At 36.6% G+C, this 20653-nt stretch overlaps 1 protein-coding gene across 14 annotated transcripts in view; it reads right to left on the reverse strand.

The window, feature by feature from the left end:
• The window catches only part of myo18ab (myosin XVIIIAb), a 202117-nt gene that overhangs the window by 47971 nt on the left and 133493 nt on the right, over positions 1–20653 (reverse strand). For all 14 annotated transcript variants that reach the window (XM_041804165.1, XM_041804150.1, XM_041804142.1 and 11 more), the window contains 9 exons: positions 18710–18837; positions 15696–15850; positions 15161–15284; positions 12451–12558; positions 12114–12206; positions 10390–10500; positions 7685–7789; positions 4739–4885; positions 2519–2632 (listed from right to left, as the gene is read on the reverse strand). In XM_041804165.1, coding sequence (XP_041660099.1) covers positions 2519–2632; positions 4739–4885; positions 7685–7789; positions 10390–10500; positions 12114–12206; positions 12451–12558; positions 15161–15284; positions 15696–15850; positions 18710–18837 — 1085 coding nt within the window. The remainder of the gene's footprint in view (positions 1–2518; positions 2633–4738; positions 4886–7684; positions 7790–10389; positions 10501–12113; positions 12207–12450; positions 12559–15160; positions 15285–15695; positions 15851–18709; positions 18838–20653) is intronic.

Consider the following 20653-nt stretch of genomic DNA (forward strand, 5'->3'; position numbering starts at 1 on the left):
TTAAATTTATCAACAGCTGTTTTGAGGCTTTTTTTCTTTCATAGTTGTACTACATATAATAAACTTCTTGAATAGTTATGGTGGACACTTTTGAACTCAATATCTCTACATTGAAGGGCAGTTAAAGGCTAATTCTAGTATTTGTAACCATCAAAGACCTATGCCAAAGACACACATAAAACACATTTTAAAAATCTATATAAAAACACAGACAAGCAGCTCCTCCCTCCTGCGAGGTTAAAACACTGTTTTTAAAAGTGGAGCCTGGTGGCTATAAAGACAGTACACCAGCTGATTTTTTGGGGAAAAAAGATCTTGTTCTTTGACAAGAAGGTCTAAAAGGATAATAGAGAGGTAAAATGTCTAGTAGATTGTTAAATAAAAAAAAGATTTAACTTTAGCTACATTAGCCACATATCTCTTTCATCTGTAACAAAACTAGCTTTAGCAACATGAGCTTTAGAAAACATAGCAGAAGCTAACTTAACTACATAGATAACATAGAAATGTAGCTGCTTTGTGAGCTTAGCTTTAGCCACATTAGCTCCATAGCCACTTAATCAATGTAGCTTGTGCAGTTAAGCTATGAGAGCTATGTCAGCTACACTTGCTGTGTTAGAATGCTTTCATGGAGGATACGCTTTTTTCCTGTAAACAGCCTGTTTACTGGGCTTCCTTATACATTTTGTAATTAGGTGTTGCAGGTATGACTTGTAATCCTAAACTTTAAGTACCCTGACCGTTGACTAACCCCTAACCCTAAACTGAAGTTTAATCCAATGTCATTTTGAAATTTTTGTTGTGTATTTTCGTTCTGAGATATGCATCGTCTCAAGTGAACAGTCTGTGAGAGTGGCCATCAGTGATGAACGGTTTGCAGCAAGACTGACTTGTGGTTTCAATCTGCTTGTTTCAACAAGGATTTCAACATAAACTTAGCATAAAATGTAAGATTGTGTTTGGTAGATTATTTCTTTGTTGTAACAATGCTTCTTGGCAATAAATCTCATACCCTGCTATCAGAATGCTACAATAGGAATTAATTTAATCAAGCTGATTTTGTCGCTGGGGTTTAATCATGTTCGATGTAGTTGGGATGTGGTGTGAGCAGCAGCAGTCAGGGCAGCAAACAGACATTAAAGGTGCTACATTTCAGATCAATTTAATTTACAATGCTGATGTGCGCACTATTTATTCCCAGATATTCAGTGAGCCAATATAATGACACCACACCACACAGCGCTTCTCTCAGAGCACAGAGACCATTAACCAGACACTCAGATCAGTGACTCCTTGCATTTAATTGACGTTTTGATCATTCATTTTTCAATAACTATCAGCTGATCAAATCCCTAATAATTAAGACACAAAAACACAGAAAACTGAGGTTTGAAAATACCTCCTATTCCCTTCACTTCTGCAGTGCTTTAAAAAAAGTAAATACTTTGGAAAGAAAGACATGTTTTAATAAATTTACCTTTGCATCTTTATTTACTGCCTCTTTCTGTATAGTGAGCTTAAAAAAGGTACACTATAAAGGATGAGGGAATGCAAAAGTCATGTGGACATTTCCCCGATGACTCTATCCTTCTTTTCTGAGTCTTTGCTTCTGACCTGCAGCTCTGTCAACTCAATTATCTTCACCCTTCACTTCACTGTGGACATAATATTCACCTTCCTAAAATACGCAGTCAGACCTCTCAAGGTGATGAGGTGTCTCATTTAAATAAGCTTCAGCAAATTGCTCAAACTAGTTTGAACATTCAGTGATTTCTCTTTGACAGTACAGAGAGCAGGAAGAGATTAAAGCTCTCTGACACGCAGAGGGTAAAGAAAGAGGGTAAATTAACGGCAGGAAAAATGTGTTAGAAAAAATGGCAGTTTGAGCGACATGTGGTAGAAGATTGCCATGGGAACAGGGCTTTAAGTAAGAAAAGCTGTGCCAAAAGGACAGAAAAATATAAAGGTCAGAAAAGATTAGGAGATTCCTCAGATAGAGACAGTAGATACTTTATTTTTAGGAATATATAGGAACAAGAGAGAAAAGAAAGAAGATAAAGATGGAGGTGAAGACGGAATATAAAACACTGTGTGTGTTTTTGCAGAGAAATAAGAAAGCTCAGACCCTGGAGAGTTGAAAAATGCGATAAAAAGAAGCAGAAAATGAAGAAGAGAGGGAGTAAAAGAAAGACGAAGGCTCGGAGAGAACAGATGTGTCCTCTAACCCCTTATCTCTGGCTGAAGGCGATGATTTGACATTTCTACCGCCGCTCTGCTACCACCACAGATGGTGCCGACTTATAAAAAGGCTCAAAAACACAACCTGCGTGGTCACAACTGAAGATCACTCCCAGATGATGTGACAGCTTTCCCTTTTCTTCCCTATTTTTCAACCATATGCCGTAAACTTTGTCATAAAGTCAATCAGCGGCCACCTGTGGTTGTTCTACAGCAGGAAACTTTTTAGAAACACAGATTTAAAGGACAAGAAGAGGAGAAGGAGGAGTTCAGTACTGACCGCTTGTTTGGTTTTTGAGATGTCCTCCATTTGAACGTGTAGATCCTCAATCTCCACCTCCATGGACTTACGAGCTTTGACTGCAGACGCACAGGTAAACTCAGACTCCTCCAGCTGAAAAGACAGAAATAAATCTGTTAATCATATACTGAGCAACTTCATACAAACTGCACCATTTCAACTTCATTGACCTGGTTAAGTATTTTTCTCCCACAGACAACCTGGATCACAAAAATACTAATTCAGTCTTATTTCCTTTAATCAACAAGTAACAGTTATAAAAACAGGTATCTTTTAGGACACACTCTAACCTGAAGGCTTTGGTCACAGTTGAGGCTACTTTGGTTGAATAATATGTGAAATCACATCACAAACCAAAAGTTTCATAATAATGGGCTATTTTATATTGGTGTGTTACATGAAATCTCAATAATATCATTTTATTACGTAACACCATCATGTGGAAGTTAGAGGGGGATGAGCACCAATGCAGGGCACTGGTTATAAAGAGCCCTTATTAATAGACAGACAAGGTAGTGACTCTTGCTTTTATTCTAATGAGGAAATAGAGTGGTTCAGTACTTTGGACAGGAGCTTTTCAAATGATCAGGTTGTTCAATATTTGGACTTCCTGCTAAACTCTTCTATAATTTTACTGTATTCATGTAAACACCAAGTAAAACTTTGACTAAAACGTGTTGCTGCCATCTAAAAATCTATAATATAAACTGATTAAAATGTGACTAAAACTGATAAGCATTTTAGTCTAAATATCACACCAATTGTAAAATAGCTGCCAAATAAAAAAGGAGGAAAAGTTTTATCAAACACTAACACTGAAACATAATCCAAATATTTATTTCTCAAGCATCCTTAGCAGGTCATCATTTTGAACATAAACACAAAGAAATCTCAATGAATTATCTCAGAAATCTGACCAAAGGGGCGCAGCTGGCCAAGAGGTTCAAGGCACGCCCCATGTTTGTGGGAAGTCTGACCTGTTGCTCCTTTTCTGGATGTCTCTCCTCTCCACGCTCTCTTCCCTGTTTCAAACTCTATCCACTGTCCTCCTCTATAAATAAAGGCACAAAAAGCCCCCCCAAAAAAATCCAGACCAAAAAATACATATTGTTTACTGTACAACTGTGCTGAGAAGAATTTAGATTTATACCTTTTCTTCTTATTTCTTGTTAGTTGTCACCTCCATGCTCACACTGCCAACAGGAGCTGTTAATAGGCAGTCCTTTATTCTTAGATATATGTACACTAAATGACAGTTTGCCTAAATAAAAACATATACAGACAAGATAAACAGGACTCTTTTTCTTCTTCACTGCTCCTTTCTGTTTTACAGCTCCCAGCAAAATAAACTCAGAGACTAGCGCAAGAAAAGAGTCAAATATTATGTTTTTTGGTATCCATACTTGTAGATAATTTTTTGATCACTGTCACAATGTCTTCTAAATGGGTCTTTTAAGCACTGACGCTACCAGCATTATGGCTATGCAAACAGGCAATAGTTCAGCAGTATCAGTTGATATCTGCCAACTCAAAGAAGATTATTTTTTCTTTTTTAATGAGTCAGGCAAAAGAATGGACCTGTTGGACAAACTCATTTCTTTTCATGGCCAAAGCTGTATTATTTACACAACAGGTACATCTCTAGTTTCCACTTTAAACTACTGTCACTCCTATAAATAAATCTGAGAGTCCAAAATATTATTTAAGAGACAGGAAGGAACAAAAGTTGGTCTACTGTGATTTTTTCACGTTTGCACACTTTAAAAGGTTGGTGATCAGCACTTTAGAGTTCAAGAGTTATATTTTCATGTTATACATTTAAACTACTATCTTAGGAAGAGGGCTAAAATTGTTCAAACTGGAGCTCTCATATATTGTTGGCAGTGATTTGATTACAATTACATGAATACTGTATTAATGAGATAAAAGACTCCTCTCGACAACCATGAAAAGGTTAACCATTTAAGCACAAGAACTAAGTCTTCACTTTGACACCGATATGATGAAAACTGCAACTTATACAACAAGGGGAAAGTGAAATATAAGTAAACTAGAATGCAGGTGAGTTGACCTTTTAAAAACCAGACCAACAACATTTGTTGATCTCTCTGTCTTCAGCCAGCCGTCCTCCTGTATCTGCACCACACATTGAATGACTTCTTTTTCCTAGTTAAGGGATTGAGCAGGCAGCAGCTGTACCTGGTTCTTGAGCTGGGCGATCTCCCTTTTGCTGGGTGCGTTGTTCTTGATGTGGTCCAACATGATCTGGGCGTCGGCCAGCAGAGCTTTGGTTCTCTTCAGGTCCTTCCTCAGACGCTTTTCTGTCTCTGCATCGCCTCCTCTCACCTGGATAACACGAACGAGATTAACTTACTAAATGGGTTAAAACATACTCGGGCTAGTAAATGTTTTACTATACAGTCCTTACATTTTCTACCAATTACACGTGAGTTTAGTTAAAAGTTTGAATTCAGGGATTGTGGAAATGCAAATCATGAGTTTTTTCCAACGACTCCCTCCTTAAATTTGGATATTTTTTCATAAAGTATTATGTAACAAACAATAAACATTTCAAAGAACACTTCAATAGTTTGGGCTTATCTTAAGTAAGTTGTTAAAAAGTCTGTAAGTTTAAAACTTACCATAAACTCTATGAAAATGTATACAAACAAACAATTCTAGTATACAAGCTGTTGCAGGGATGGTGCGACTGTCCTGTAGAAAATGTCTGTACATTTATAGAAAAACAAGTGTGAAAATAAAAACTTAATTCAATTAAAAATATCAATTTTGACTTGAGGTCAAAGTGTAAAATTGAATTTTCTGTTAAACTTATTAAAATTTCCCAATATGAAAAACAATGTTTAAGATTTAGTAGTAAGAGTTTCCATTTAAAATCACTTGTTTTGCATCATTTATGTGCAAATGAAAAGAAAACACTACCAGCATTGAGATATCATCATTTAAAAATGCAAATTAATATCCACTACAATTTCTATTTCAGCATTCTGTTCTCTAGACATCAAAAATGCGTGTAATTAAATTGCAAACTTAGAGGGAAACTAAAAACTTTATATTAGGCTTTGTTCAACAACAAACTTCAGTGAGAACACTACAGTTATTATAATGACATCTATTTATACAGACGGCACTGAATCTTGTATTAATTTATTCAACACTTTGTTTACAGCAGGTCTTGTCTGATGTCAAAGTTGGACCTCAGTTTGAACTTCAACAACTCTGTTGACTCTCTTTACCTCAGATCCAGTCAGTAGTCAGATATATATCATACTGAGTTAGAATAAATGAGTCACTTCAATCTTTTCAAAGCCCACACCTCCACCCACACAAAGTGAAAGTGAAACTCCCCACCAAATAGCACTAACAGCGCTCTATTACTCTTCACATCACACGGAGGTGAAGGATAGATCAATTTCCCTTGATTTATTATTTTGTATGATTTCGTTGTGAAATTTAATACTTTGTAGGTTTATAATCTCGAGGAAGCTGCAGAAAATCCCTCCAAAGTGTCTTCATTAACTAAGAGATATGAGATACTATTCTAGTTTTAGTACAGAACTAGTAACCATCCTGCTGTGTGAGCTAGGGTTGTAAAGATGTGCTGCAGTACAACTGAAAATCCATACATATAAGGAAGAACTTTTTGTTATTTTTGATTACAGGGACATTGCATATTTCTGCAAATGTGATGGAGTTCACCTAAAGGCTAGTTTCCACCCGCAGTCCCCAGCCAATCAATGACACAAATATACACAAATATATAAAGATCATTTTTAAAACGTTCCAGCAGAGGGCACTAACTGCATTTGACTTCTCTTTTTTAGTTTTAATATGTCACTTTCATAAACAAAATATATGTGTGATCATTTCATTCAATTTATGATTTAAAGATAACTGACAAATCTTTGAATAAAGTTTGAATAACCACATCCTCTGTCAACCCACTTTGTTTCTTAAATCCCCACAGAGCCTGATTCAGCTTCAGTAGCTTTTGACAACAAATCGTGATGAATCACAGACAGAAGGAGAAATGCACTTATGTACATGTTTAACCATGCACCAATGATGACAGGGTGAAGAGCTTGAAAAAATCCTAAAAGATCATGGAAATTAAACCAGATCCTTGTTACAAAACCCTGGAATCCTTAATATGCTGCATGAAAAAAAATGTAAAGAACCAGAATACGTCTTAGTTTGTTGGCTTGATGCTAAGACATACTGGAAATCAGCCTTTGTATACTGACAGATTTTAGAATAGGATAGTGCTAATTATAACTCACTAAGAAACCGATTTCAATCTCCAAATCAAGTGAAAAGGATCCTTGAATATTATTTATTCAATACTGTTAAGCTAATTGGACCATTTTAGTTCAGAAATGCTTTTTTAGCATCTCTCCAGTCTATGTAACCTGACACCAATGTTTCCTTTAACTTTTGTTTTATATTAGCAGCTTGCAGACAGTATTAAATGCAATACAGCCACCCTCTAGAGGCTATACAGCACAAAAAACCACAGCATGTAAAAATAATGGAAAAATGTATTTTTAAGATTAAATAAATGTCCTGGGAAAGTTCTGGATTTTAAAAAATGTGTAACTATTTGAAATTCCAGAGTTATGTCCCATCCCTAGTCAAGAGCTGAAGAGATATGTACTGACATGGTGGAAGGAAGAACTTTTTTCAAATGAGAAGGCACTTTTTTATTTAAAAGCCTCTGATAAAGTTTCATGTTATTTTATCATTCATAACACTGGATGAGAGGAAGATTAGTGAAACTCACCCACCTAAATGAGCTCAAGAGCCACAAAGGTTACTATCTACAGGGATTTTAAGGATTTGTGCAAACAAATTTCTACATTAGAGCCAGCTCCTTCTAAATATTTTAAAGGAACTTTTTAAAAGTCAACACAAATTCAGTTATTCAGAGTTTTCTAGCTTCAATGCCAAATGCTAAACCCCTGGTTTAGCCCATTATTTATATTTATTGCATTTACTTTAATCTTATATTTTGATAAAAATTAGAAAAATCCATTGTGATAAGCCATATTATGATCCTCATACCATGACGGAATCACACCAGGGTTTGAGATTATTGCTTCATCCCTCTGTGTGAGGTGTAGTTACCTTATCCTGTGCAGTCAGAAGCTTAGATTCCAGCTCTCTCTTCTCTTTTAGCACCTTCTGCTTCTCATCGTACTCCTCCTCCAGCTGGACTTCCATCTGCTTCAGCTACAAACACACAGAAAAACCCATGCAGAGAAATGAGTTGAGTTTTTAGTTCTAAAAGGAGTGTGCATTTGACTACTGCTTGTCTGACTGACACACAGTAGTTCCCTGAAACTGAGGAACAATCCCACCAGCTGTACAACAGATGCATACTAACATTGTCCGATTTGCATTTTTTCATATTCTTTGAAAAATATTTCTTTAAAATGATAATAGAGCCAAGCATAAAGTTTAGGGCAGACTCCGACATTTATGTATAATCCTTAATCAAACAATAGATCAGTATGTAAATATCCGTGTCAGATGCAGTGCAGAGGCCTTGCTCCTGGCTTGTGTAAGCGCAGAGAAAGCTAATTATGTGTGGGCTAACAAGGCCTCGATGGGTGGAGGCCACGATGGTGGGGGGAGTCCACTCAAGCAAAACAAACACAAAACAGCTTTAACAACAAAGAGAAAACACCCATACATTAACAAACACACCAACAATCCTCAGCACAGCTACATTTCAAATACGCTGGTATCATTGTCGAACCCATTAGCAACACTACAACTTTATAATCAGTCATGCTGCTCAAGACAATTCAAATAAATTCAGTTCAGCTTTCAACATACTTCCAAAGCACTAATTCATCTGAATAGCTGAACTGAAGCATTAGGTCTAAAGATTTGATTTTGATACTTTGTTACACTGAGGTTGGGGAAAACTATTTAAGCCCTTTGTAAGTCTTGTACATGTATCAGACTTGATAACTTTTTTTAATGAATTCATTTCCAATATCTTCTTGAGATTTCTCTTAAATACTTTCTCATGAAAGTTTCTAAGAAAGCCGACATCAGAGCCGTGACATGTTCTGAAACTGCTGAATCATTAGTGGCAGTGATCTTAATATGATAATTGTCATGTCCTTGTAAGCTGGAAGCTTGTTTTTCATGACATAGAGAAATTCACCTTTCATTCTCTCATAATGACATGAGACTGCAGGGCAGTGTGCAAACAATGCAGACAGACGTATAAAGCACAATGTTGTATAAGACCAAAATCTTCTCTTTAAATACGATGTTAGAGGAAGAAAAAAGGGTGATTCAAAATAATGACTTGTCTCTCTGTTGGGTATTAGCATATAGTCTATATAAAATATGGACATAGTTCCAGTAAAGTCACCGGTGGGCTCCTGTAGAGCAGTTTTGAAGCCAAACAATGGCATGTTGGGAATAATGTCTTCTCCTAACTTTAGATCAATCTAGAAACTGTTTGTGTACCAGGCTGTCAACATGAAACTGAACGGGAATTCAATGGTTATTGTCTGCAGTTTCAAGTGAAAACTCAAGATACTTCAGATTAAGATTAGGTTTTTTTCTCCCATAAGGGGAAGTAAGTTTTGTATCAGAAGACCAATGCACAACAACAACAGCAGTACTCAAATCAACCCAATAATAAACTCAATATTAGGACTGTATCAACAGTATCAGCTATAAAACCATGCATTAGCTCATAACATAATGGAAAGTTACACAAAGTACTGCAAAGTGTAATATGGAGGTGTGCAAATGAGTAATTATAATGCAACAAAAGCAACCTAAAGGCCATATTGCCATGTAGAAAATGAACTGCACTAGGGATAAATGCAACTTTGGAGTATTTTGGCCCTGAAATGATGGCCTGAGGGCATAAGCTCGAACTCACCCCAAAGTGGATAATTTGGACAATCAAGCATAGCATGAGTCCTCCTCAGATCTTGCCTGTTATAAATGGCTGGAGGCCCAGCCTGACAACTCCCTGAGATTTTGCCAGATGTTTTTAGAAGACTGCCAAGTCAATTCTTACTGGCCAAGCTTAAGCTACGCCAGGAAACAACAGAAAAGCTAAACACAAAGTCAATTAAACTTCTGTAAAAGACAGCCATTATCTTATTTAAATAAAAGCAGTTATTTAACACAGTAAGATGGTCGGACTGTGTGGTCAGTGACTTTAAAGCACCAAATTCTTGTATGGGTACAGAGCTGATTGTGTATTTAATTATTCACAACAACTTTTATGAACATATTAATTTAAAAAGGAAAAAAATGAATTAAGTGCCATACAATTCTAAAAATAAGAAGTCCAGAAAGTTAGGACTGATCACAAACTGATTTATGTCTGTAAGATTTCAATTACAACTTGTACAGTGTTGATGCATAGAGACTGAGTGGATTTTCCACTGAGGCAGCTTAAAGTTCTGCCCCACACAGATGGAGCAAACTCTGAGCCTAAATCCTTGGGAAGTCTTCCTGAGGTCTGTAAAATAGAATCCAATCTGATCTGGACTATGTAGTCGGAGACATATATATATATATATATTCTAACAGATTTAATTTTTAACTATCTTTTGTTGTCTTTTAATTTTATTAATGTTATAATTGCTGTGTCATAGCTTACAATTTTGTTCTTGTTTTCCAACACAGGAAGTGCCATATACTCCCTGGTAACTATTACAGTATAGTTTTTATTCTCTGAAAGCAACAAAACTGATGCATAAATTTCACCTCCTTCTCTGCAACATTAAATTGGAATAAAGTCAAGAATAAAGCTAAATCAGACACTCACGTGTAATAAACTCTGTTACCTTTTTGCTGCAGGACTGTCGGATCTCCTCCACCTCATCGTCTTTGCTCTCAATCTCTTTAGAGTGAGTTTGACGCAGACGCTCCATCTCCATCTCTAGACGCAGCTTGGCCTGAAAGGAAAAATAAAAACATGGTAGGCTGTGCTGTCATTGTGGCTTAAAGGCACACTGCTTATTTCCAACCTCATTCCCATACATTATTCATTGGTGAGTGTGTGTCTACAGCACTTGCTGGTGTTTCTTTACTCTGCTAATAGGCTCTGACATCTGCTCAGAGTGCATGGAGAGCAGGGAGGTAGGTAAAAAAAAACACCCTCCGCTTCCTCCTTTCCTGTCTGTTAGAATCACTACAGCAGGAGCCACTATGGCAGTTCACAACCATTTAATATATAACACCAACAATCTAAAGACTTCAGATCAAGATCTGTTTAAATAGCATTGCATTTAAACCCGCAAAGGAAATATATCAAACTCTTATTTCATGAGTAGCTCTAAGTCCTGAATCTCTGATTTATAATAAGTAACAGCAGCTCTAATGGGACTACTGTTTCACATTAGTTTAATCTGTATAAATTTCATTGTGACCTTCTTCAAAAGCAACATCCTGTTTAAATGGATTTTTTAATGTTGATTTTGTTTGTGTGTTTATCTTGATTGTTTTTATAATCTACTTCTACCTCTTTTCCTCATAGAGAAAACTTTCATCTGACATCTGACCTGAGGCTTCCGTCTACCATTCAGTCTATACTGAGGACGTGTGCACACTGCAGTTATGTGTACATTTTGCTCCCATTGTGTTATTTACCTATGTTTTGTCTTTTAGTGTCCTATTAACTCGTGACTCTTTAACTCAGACTACTGCTACCAGAAACATCACTGATGCAGCCATGTTTTGGGTCTAAGTTTAAGAGAATGGTGCTGACAAACCTAAAAGTTTGACTTTATATACGTTGCTGTATGGTTTAATATTTTCACTTTCAAAGCTTTTAAGTATTCTGATGTTTGTTTTACAGACAAATCCAAACATCTCTGTTAGACACTCTTCATCTTGAGCTCTGTGATCACCAATTACCACTGCATCAGTATGTTTATGCTGTGAATGCAATGATCAGTGTATAGATTTATGTTTGTGACTCCTTAGATATGAGTACCAACAGGGGGTCGAGGTAATTTACTCTGATCTGATCTTCTTCTGATTAAAAGAATGTCTGTGACTTTTGGATTTTATTTTCTGGTATTTTTGATCCCATCAAAGAGTCAATTTTCTTGTTTACTCATTTTTTGTGTGTTGTTAGCTGGTCAGAAACTAATGAACAGATTTCAGAAAGAAAGAGAGATCAAAGCATCATTCTGAAACATTATGTAGACTTGCCTTTATAGGCAACAACCTTGTGTCTTTATTAAGTAAAAGGAAAGATTCAAAGTTGTTAGCCTAGCTTAGCATACAGACTAGGAACAAGGGGAAACTATTAGCCTGGCTCTGTCTAAAGTTCAAAAGGAGCTTCAAGTACACTTTAATTTATGAGTAATTTCAAAGATGTCCGTTGGCTTCCTTTCACACTTTACTATTTATAAACATTTAATATAAGATTCACTAAACTAAACAATATTCAATTTTATTAGAGATGTTAAGGAACATATTTTGTCTACAAGGTTTGAGTTTGTGAACTAAAAGCAGCATTAAAACTGAGTTGAATAATTTCCTGCCAGAGCTTTGAATGTACCTGCTCCAACATCTGGATGGTGCCTGCCTGCTCGTCCAGCTCCTCCTCCTGGTCCTTCACCTTCGCCTCCATGTCCCGAAGCTGCTTCCTCACCTGAGTAATAGAAAACAATAAGGAAATAATTAAAACTAGTGAACATTTTAAACATACTATCTAGGATAGGAAACACTTTGTTATGCTAAACAGGCATAAAACAAGTTGTTTTCATTGTTTGTTCCCTGAAAGTAGTCTAGTCAAAGACTTAGAGGAAAGAGTATCTCAGGTAAAAATGACAAACAACATTAAATACAACAACACTCAAAGAGGAAAGATGAAAGAGAGAGAAGAAAAAGCAGACCTTGGCCAGCGATGCTTCATCCTTGGACTCCTGGGAGTTGAGGTCCTGCAGCTCGGCCTCCAGCTGATCCACCTTCAGGTTGACCGCACAGTACTCTAGGTCTTTGTCCTGCAGGAGAGAACAGACAGGAGGAGGAGGAGGTAATGGTGTGAACATGAAACAGGAACACACACATGCGACCAGCGAAGGCTGGGCTGTATTTACTCAGATCAGCAGGCAGCAACAAGGTGTACAAACACAAACACATGCTGTACAATGTTTCCACGACCTGGGTTCATAATTACAAACTCCTGCTGCGTCAACAAACACAGACCAGACCTGCAGGACTTAATTGTGCAAGTTGTCTGTCTGTGATAGGAACAATTATGGAATTTGCAGGCAAAAATACATTCAGCCTAGTGTATATTTCAGGTGAGATAACACAAAGTAAGCACAGCATCATAAACCTGCTATACTTTAAACGTGATTCGCAAGAGAAAAAGGTGTATCTAATTCACACAGAAGGCTAAGTGCTAAAAGGAAAGAGCGCCTCTGTGCTCCAGTTTGTATATCTGTAAATAATCCATTATGTTGTCATTTAGTGATAAATTGTGCATAAAGCCTCATGTCTGTTTAAAAAACATCAGCGCCAACACAGTCAATGCAACACAGTTGTGTAGAGTTGGTGGTAACTGTGCCACAGTATTTGTAAGCAATGTCACCCCTTACACTTTCCAGTGATCAGGAAAACAGTTCCATCTCTGTATGACTTAAAAACAAATCAACTGCAATTAAATCCTTAAATATGACTAAACATTTTAAGTATAGCCAGGGTTTTAACCAGTCCAGGGCAGTCTAGTGACAGTCTGGAGCTGTGACCATTACAAGGAAATGATGACTGTTTTGTTTCCCACTGAGTTTTCTTTCCTTGCTCCATTCAGGGAGTCAGCTTTGTTTTAAACAGTGAAACTAGATACGCAATTCTTGAGCCTGGCCAGACATTTAGGTTTCAAAAGTTTACCCTTCACTCCTTGCTCATCCCCTTTATGTGAACAGAACAGATCTCTGTCAGCTTGAGAGCTCAGCTCCACGCAGAGTAATGGTACAGATAGCTTCTCTCCACGTTGGTACACAAAACAAGAGCAAAGTGTACAAAGTGTGACAACCTTATAGGTGTGTTTGAACATCATTAGAGCTATATTGGCAGAGATTTAGACTCTTGTGACAAAAGGAGCAAATTATGTACTTTTTTTTAGGAATCTTAGCTGCAAATGTTGACGCTTTGAGTCTTGATGCTGTAGTATTTATTAATAAGTAACCTGACAGAAAAAAAAAAAAAAAAAAAAAAAAAAAAAATTAAACAGTTTGTTTAACCCCCTGAACCTATCTCAAGAACTTTAAGACGGATCTCTATGGGGATAATTGTGATCCGAAGCTCATCTTTTTGCTGATCTACAGACAGCGCCTGGCATTTATATTAAATCGAGGTTTTTCTTTTATTCCAGTGTTTATTTAGAGCTTTGACACTACAAATCCACATTGCTAAATACATGACAATGACTATTCATTGTATTTTTTACATTGAAAAACTCAGTCTGCCATGATGTTCCAATTTCTTCTTCTATTATTTTTTCTTGGTGGTAGCAACCAATCAGGGCCAGCCAAAGGTCAGCAAGAGACAAGATATTTATCTGCTGGTTTGGAAAGAAAAAAAAAATAGCCTTCTAACGCCCAATCAATCAAAAGAGGACATTTGTACTCCTAAAATGGGATTCATGTGCATTTTATGCACTGGAATACTACATGTGTGCAAAATGTGAATTGGTTTTACAGGGATAAATGATGGGGATAGTTTCTGTTGTGTGTTTGTTAGAAAGTTATTTTTACTCCTGATAGACAAGGTATGCAGGAACTAAATGCGTACGTGAAAAGGCTTGTTCACTGTTGATCTAGGTGGGAATTTCATAAAGTTCTGTGAGATTCAATTTCTGTTTTGTTTTTCACTTGGCCTTTCTGATAACTTCTGATACATTAATCTGACATCCAGCACACATATTCTGATAGTCCAGATTGTCCTGAAAAACACAGATGTCTATAACTTGATGATGCTAAAAAGGGTTGAGATTCTACAGGCATTTTTGCATTAAAAGATACAGGTGGACCAAAAATATTGCAAATTGGCTATGGGCTCTAAGGTATAATTTCATGACAAGTTATAACACATCTTTTAAGTATTTTGTTGATTATGTTGTTACACCAAATCATGAAATGTATTTGTTAGGCCCAGCTCCAAACATTCTCTGGTTCCATCTTCACAACTGTGGGAGTTTGAGGATTTTTCTTGAACATAGTACATATACATTCCTTCCTTTTTTCAAAGTCCTCTAATTCAAATATAAATGACTAGAGTACAATAAATTATACACTTGAATTTGACTTTAAAGCAGAAGTAGTACAAAAACAACTCTAACAGCCAGCTTACTAGCTTTTAAAACAGAACGTTGTCATAGTTACGAAACAACTGAGCAAATTTAGACAGCAAATAGAAGATTGCTGTTGTCTTTCTGTTTATTTTATTGTCTACTGTGTTTACAGTCTCCTAAAGACTGTCTCCACTTAACCACGGCAGAGAGGGTAATCCATACATCACCACAGTTAATCTGTGTTAAGTAAAAATAAATGAGTACATTTTAAAGATTTATGACATAAACTGTGCGACGCAGACACAAACCTCCAGCTGCTGTCGGAGGCTGAAGACGTCTCCGCTCAGCATGTCTTTCTCTCTGGCCAGTTTCTCCCTCAGGCTCCTCTCCCTCTGCACCTCCTCCTGCGCTGCACTCAGCTCACTGTCAAACCTGCATTTATGGACACATTCTTAGCTGATCAACACAGTCACAATACTCACATATGAAGCTGCAACATCTGTGAGGAGCAGAAATCATCATACAAAAGTTCAGGAATGGAGCCAGTTACTTCAAAAGTGCTGAGCTGGTTAGGAGGAACATCCTTTTTTATATCAAAACTGTTTAAACTACAGCATGTATGTTTACAGGGCAAACACACACACACACTTCAGCTGCAGAATAAATGAGCTGGAGATGTGTCTGTTCTCTCAGCACAGCATGATGCTGTAAACAAACTGGAGCACAAAACATGTTTTTCTTTAAAGTCATCCTTGTTACAACACCAACACCACTGGACCCTGCACAGGAACAGCACACAATGAGCAAATACAAGTGTGTGAAGTCATGTGAGTGTTTACTGACTTCCTCTGCTTCTTCTCCAGGTCGTGGTTGCGGCTCTGTTGGCCCTCCAGGTGCAGTTTAGTGTCTTGCAGCTCGGCTGTCAGTCGTTGGGTTTTCTTCTTCAGCTGCTGGATGTTTCTTTGGGACTCCTCGTTATCGGCCTGCAGGTCGCTGATCTGCACAAACACACATGATAGGCACAACAAATCAGAAGGGTACTTTTTTTAGGTGATGAAAAATACACAGCAATATATTTCTATATCTATTTCTAGCAAGTGGACAGACATGCAGGAAGTATATGTAAATGTGTAACTATGGTCCTTACCACATTAAAAGCAGAGCAGTGAGTAAGTGTCTATTCTTAACACATACTGTATGAAACTGTTTCAGCCTGATTATGTGGTCTACTGCATTTAAAGGTCAAACGAATCATGTGTTAAGTATACATTGATGCAAACATGAGAAAAATATCATTTTGCTCGACAAAATCAACTAACTTATCACACTGTGTCTACTGACTGCATTTGGATCATTTTGATTTGGAAGATTTCGTACAGATTAAAAATAAAAATGGAATCTCTCAATCTAATTTTATCATCTACCCTTTAAAAAAAAGATTCAATCTGAACATATTACATTTTTTATAATCAATCAAGTTTGTACTTTTTTTCAGATGCTATTTTATTCATGACGTTAAAAATGTGTTCTCTGTGGCGCCTGTTTAACTCAAAGATTAAATCATTTAGCCCATAAAGGAGGTTATAGTCCCTGATGCAGCTGTCACAGGCTCAACTAGTGGTCTTAATCATTTGCTGCAAGTCATCCCAATAATCTCTTTTTTCTCTCAGCAATTCCTGTCTTTCAGCAGATGGTCTAGCAATAAATGAATTCATGGCCCATAAATTATCTACTAAAAAGGTACTTCCTGTGGATATTACTTCATTTCTGCAGTACTTGATATAGAATTGGTGCTGAAAAAACTAGCTGGGCTTATGCCTGGGTGTAACATTACATCCAACTTAGAGCTTAAAGACAGACATTTGTAAACTCAAACTGTAATATGAACAGTTATAAAACTGAAAAGCAAAATACTGTTATAGAGACAGGTGCATCTAAAAAACACTTAAATATCATTAAGAAGTTGTTTTTTTCCAGATTCAATTCAAGTAGTGAAACTTCCATATATTCTTGATTAATCTCATACAGAGTGAAATATTTCAGACTTAAATGTTGATGATTTCGGCTTACAGCCCACAAAATGAAAAAAACAAAATATTAGAATACCACAAAACACCAGTCCAATAAAGGATTTATAATACAGAAATGTTGACCTTCTGGAAAGTCATACTCCATTTATGCACTCAGTACTTGGTTGGAGCTCCTTTACTGCTTCTATACAATGTGACATGGAGTCAATCAGTGTATGGCACTGCTCAGGTGTTATGAAGCCCAGGTGTCTCTGGTAGCAGCCTTCTTGACCGTACTGTTGAGTCTGGTGTGTCTCATCTTCCTCTTGACATTTCCCCAGGCATTCTCTACCAGGTTCAGGTCAGAGCAGTTGGCTGGCCAATTAAACACAGTAATACCATGGGCACAAACAAGTATCTGGTAGTTTTGTAGTCCAGTTCTTTTTCTCCTTAGTCCACGTGCAACACTTATGACATCTGTGGTTCAGGATTGGCTTGACACTAAGCACACCACACGTGTAGCCCATTTCCTGGACCCGTCTGTGTGGTGGCTCTTTATACGCTGATTCCAGCCTCAGTCCACTCTTTGTGAAGCTCCCCTAACTTTTCATATCTGCTTTGTGTGACAGTCCTCTGAAGGCTGAGCTCATCCCTGATGATTGTGCTTCTTTTCTTACTACACCTTTGCCTTCCAGTCAACTTTCTATGAATATGCTTTGATACAGCCTCTGAGAACAGCCTGCCCTTCAGCAGTGACCTTCTGTGGCTTACCCTCCTTTTGGAGGATGACAAAGACTCTCTTCTGGACATTAGTCCAGTCAGCAGTCTTCCTTGTGATCGTACTTGTGTGTACTGAACCAGAGTGAGAGAATAAAGGCTTAGGAAACCTTTACAAATTTAACTTGTCCAAAATATTCTATTTTGAGATAGTGAATTCTTGATTTGTTTAGCTGTATGCTGTTATCATCAAGATTAAAAGCCAAAAAAAGTCTTGAAATATTTCGCTTAGTATGAAATTAATCTAGAATTACTGGGAATTTAACTTTCTGAAGTAAATCATGGGAAAAATGAGCTTTTACATGATATTCTAATTTTCAGAGATGCACCTCTATTTTGATTATAGATTGATCAGTGAAAAAACATAAAGACGAGAGAGAAAGTTGATCGTGATTGGAAAACAAATCCACATAAAATTTACTCAGACAGTGAGCTGAACAGAAGGTTGGTTTCAGCAAACGAGCCCTGTTTGAATAAACTGAATGATCTTCCCTCAACACCAGCATGTGCCAGACAGGAACACGGAGCTGATCCTGTCCTGCAGATGCTGACTGCTGAGAATGTGAGCCCACTTATTAAAAACCCACAATCATCCATTAAAGAAACAAAAAAAAAAACAATGGTACGCTGTTTTGTAACAAAAACCTGTGGGGTGCTAATTTGATTTAAAGACCTGTAAATTCCAGACAGCTACACAAGACAGGCGTGAGAGGTATTCTAAAACACAGTGGGAGACACGGTTGACATTCATCAGACAGCAACATGCCAGGGCACAAAAAGCCTTTCTTTTTCCTGACAACTAAAAATTGCATTTGTCCTTTAGAGAATTATGACTTTGGGTTGCCACTAAATTATATTGTGAATATTTCTAACAAATTCTGAAAAATAGATTAAGCTCAAAAAAGCCAAACAAATGAACAAAATATGAGAAACATAATGTCTTCCAGTTTCCTAAGACTAAAATGAAGCTCATCGAGGTCATCATGTCACATCTGGAAAAAATATGATTAAGTAACAGAGTCTTACTGGGCGTTGTATGTACATGAAACTGTCTGCAGTGTGTTCGCTCACCCTCCTCTCCAGCTGCCGTTTGTTCTGCTGCTCCACCTCCAGCTTGTCATCAAACTCCTGCTGTAGTCTCTTCTTGGTGAACTCGATCTCTCTGATGGCTCGTTCGTACTTCAGCCTCCACTCTCCTCCTGTCACATCAGCAGCATCACATCAGCACTGTCACAGCTACACCATCACAGTCACTGCCTAAATCAAAAAGTTCCTGCAAACTCTGTTATCTCACTGTGTTTTTATTCATCACACAGCTCCCATGAAACATCAAAACCTTTACATAAAACAGAATTAATTAAAAAAAAGCCCCAACTTCTATGTGAAATTGAGCATTTATAAATGTTGCTGGAAAATTTGAACAGTAAGAGATCAAAACAAAGAATTAGTTTAAAAACAGTAGTATCCAACTTAAGAAGCGGGGAATGCTTTACGATATTCAAACATTAATTTAAACCTAGGGTAATATTTAGTAAATCAAATGCCATCGATAATCTTAACAAATGTAGTTAGGTTAAGCTGTATTATGAAAAGTTCAAGAGGAAAATAAAATTCATAAATCTAAAGAAGAAACAAACAGAACTTGTCCTGGTTATTTGAAGGAAAGTTTACTTTATCATTACTTGAAGAGAAACCACTTTTTATACAGATTTACTCCTGATTGGGGAAACTTAAATATCCCTGCTGTTTATTTAAGGCCAAAGTAAGGTTACTCTTACATGAAATTATGAGCAAATAAATGGGGCAATTTCAAAGTTAAGAAAAGTTGCTAAGAAAAAAGAGGAATAAACTGATTCATGTCTTTGTTTCTACAATTTTTTTTTTCAAATGTGTAAAAAAATAAATAAATAAAATAAAACAAACCAAAATATTTTGCTTAATCTGAAAAAATAACACTCAAAAAGCTGGAAAGGATATTTTAACACTTTTTAAACAAAAAATGTACTCAAAAAATTTACATTTATCAAAATAGCTAGCAATTAATTTGCTTACAGTGTAATGATTGCATTCATTGTTGTACGTTTGCAAACCAACTCTGCTTACCTTTAATATTCAGTGAAATGACTATAATCGTTCATGTACACAAATTTTAAGTTAGTGGAGCTTTAGGCTGGACCGACAGACCTACACCAGCTTAAGTCTTTTTCTCTATTCATTATCATTCCTTACGCTCTTAAGTGTGTTTTAAGGACTGAAATGTGTTATTTTTTCATCCTCAAACTCCAAATTGAGTGGTTTAAGGCCTGAAGGTCTGAACTACATATAAATGTTGGTATCAATGTATGCATCGTCAAAAAACGAATTTGTAAATATCAGCATATCGGAAAATAATCAACATTGTACATCCCTAATAATTTTGTATTTTATTGCCGGGACCAGGACACTGAATACTGAGATTTATCTGATGATTTTTATCTGTTACAGATTGACATTCTGCGCAGCCAGTAGCAGGAACATAAATGACAACTACAAAGACACGAGGTATTATAAATAACTCAAACAACTACATACTGATGGAAACTGCACTTGTATAGCTTGGTTAGAATTAACTCTTAATTATCTAAATCATCATTAGTACAGCGTTAATCACTAGAAGTACTACTGCTGCTACTAATACACCACCATAAACATCTGTGTTTTGCTTTAAAGAGTGTCCTCAGTGGCAGAATTTCTTAGCAATATTTTTTATTATTGCTCCTATTCTAACATCTTAAAGCTTGATAAGACATTTTTCCTCACTCAGAGATCTGAGCAGCTATTACCGGTTTCTCTCTATTTAATTCCACATTTGTTCATACCTAAAATGGTTTGCACAACTTCTCTAACGTTATTGTGACATCTACACTAAATTGGTCTATAATTCTTTAAACTCCTTGCATATTTTATTTTGAAACATTGTATCAGACAAAAAGTTGCTGTGTTTATTTCTGTTGAAGAAAAAGAACATTGATTTTT

Source organism: Cheilinus undulatus, linkage group 2 (genome assembly GCF_018320785.1).
Source record: "Cheilinus undulatus linkage group 2, ASM1832078v1, whole genome shotgun sequence".
Classification (NCBI taxonomy): Eukaryota; Metazoa; Chordata; class Actinopteri; order Labriformes; family Labridae; genus Cheilinus; species Cheilinus undulatus.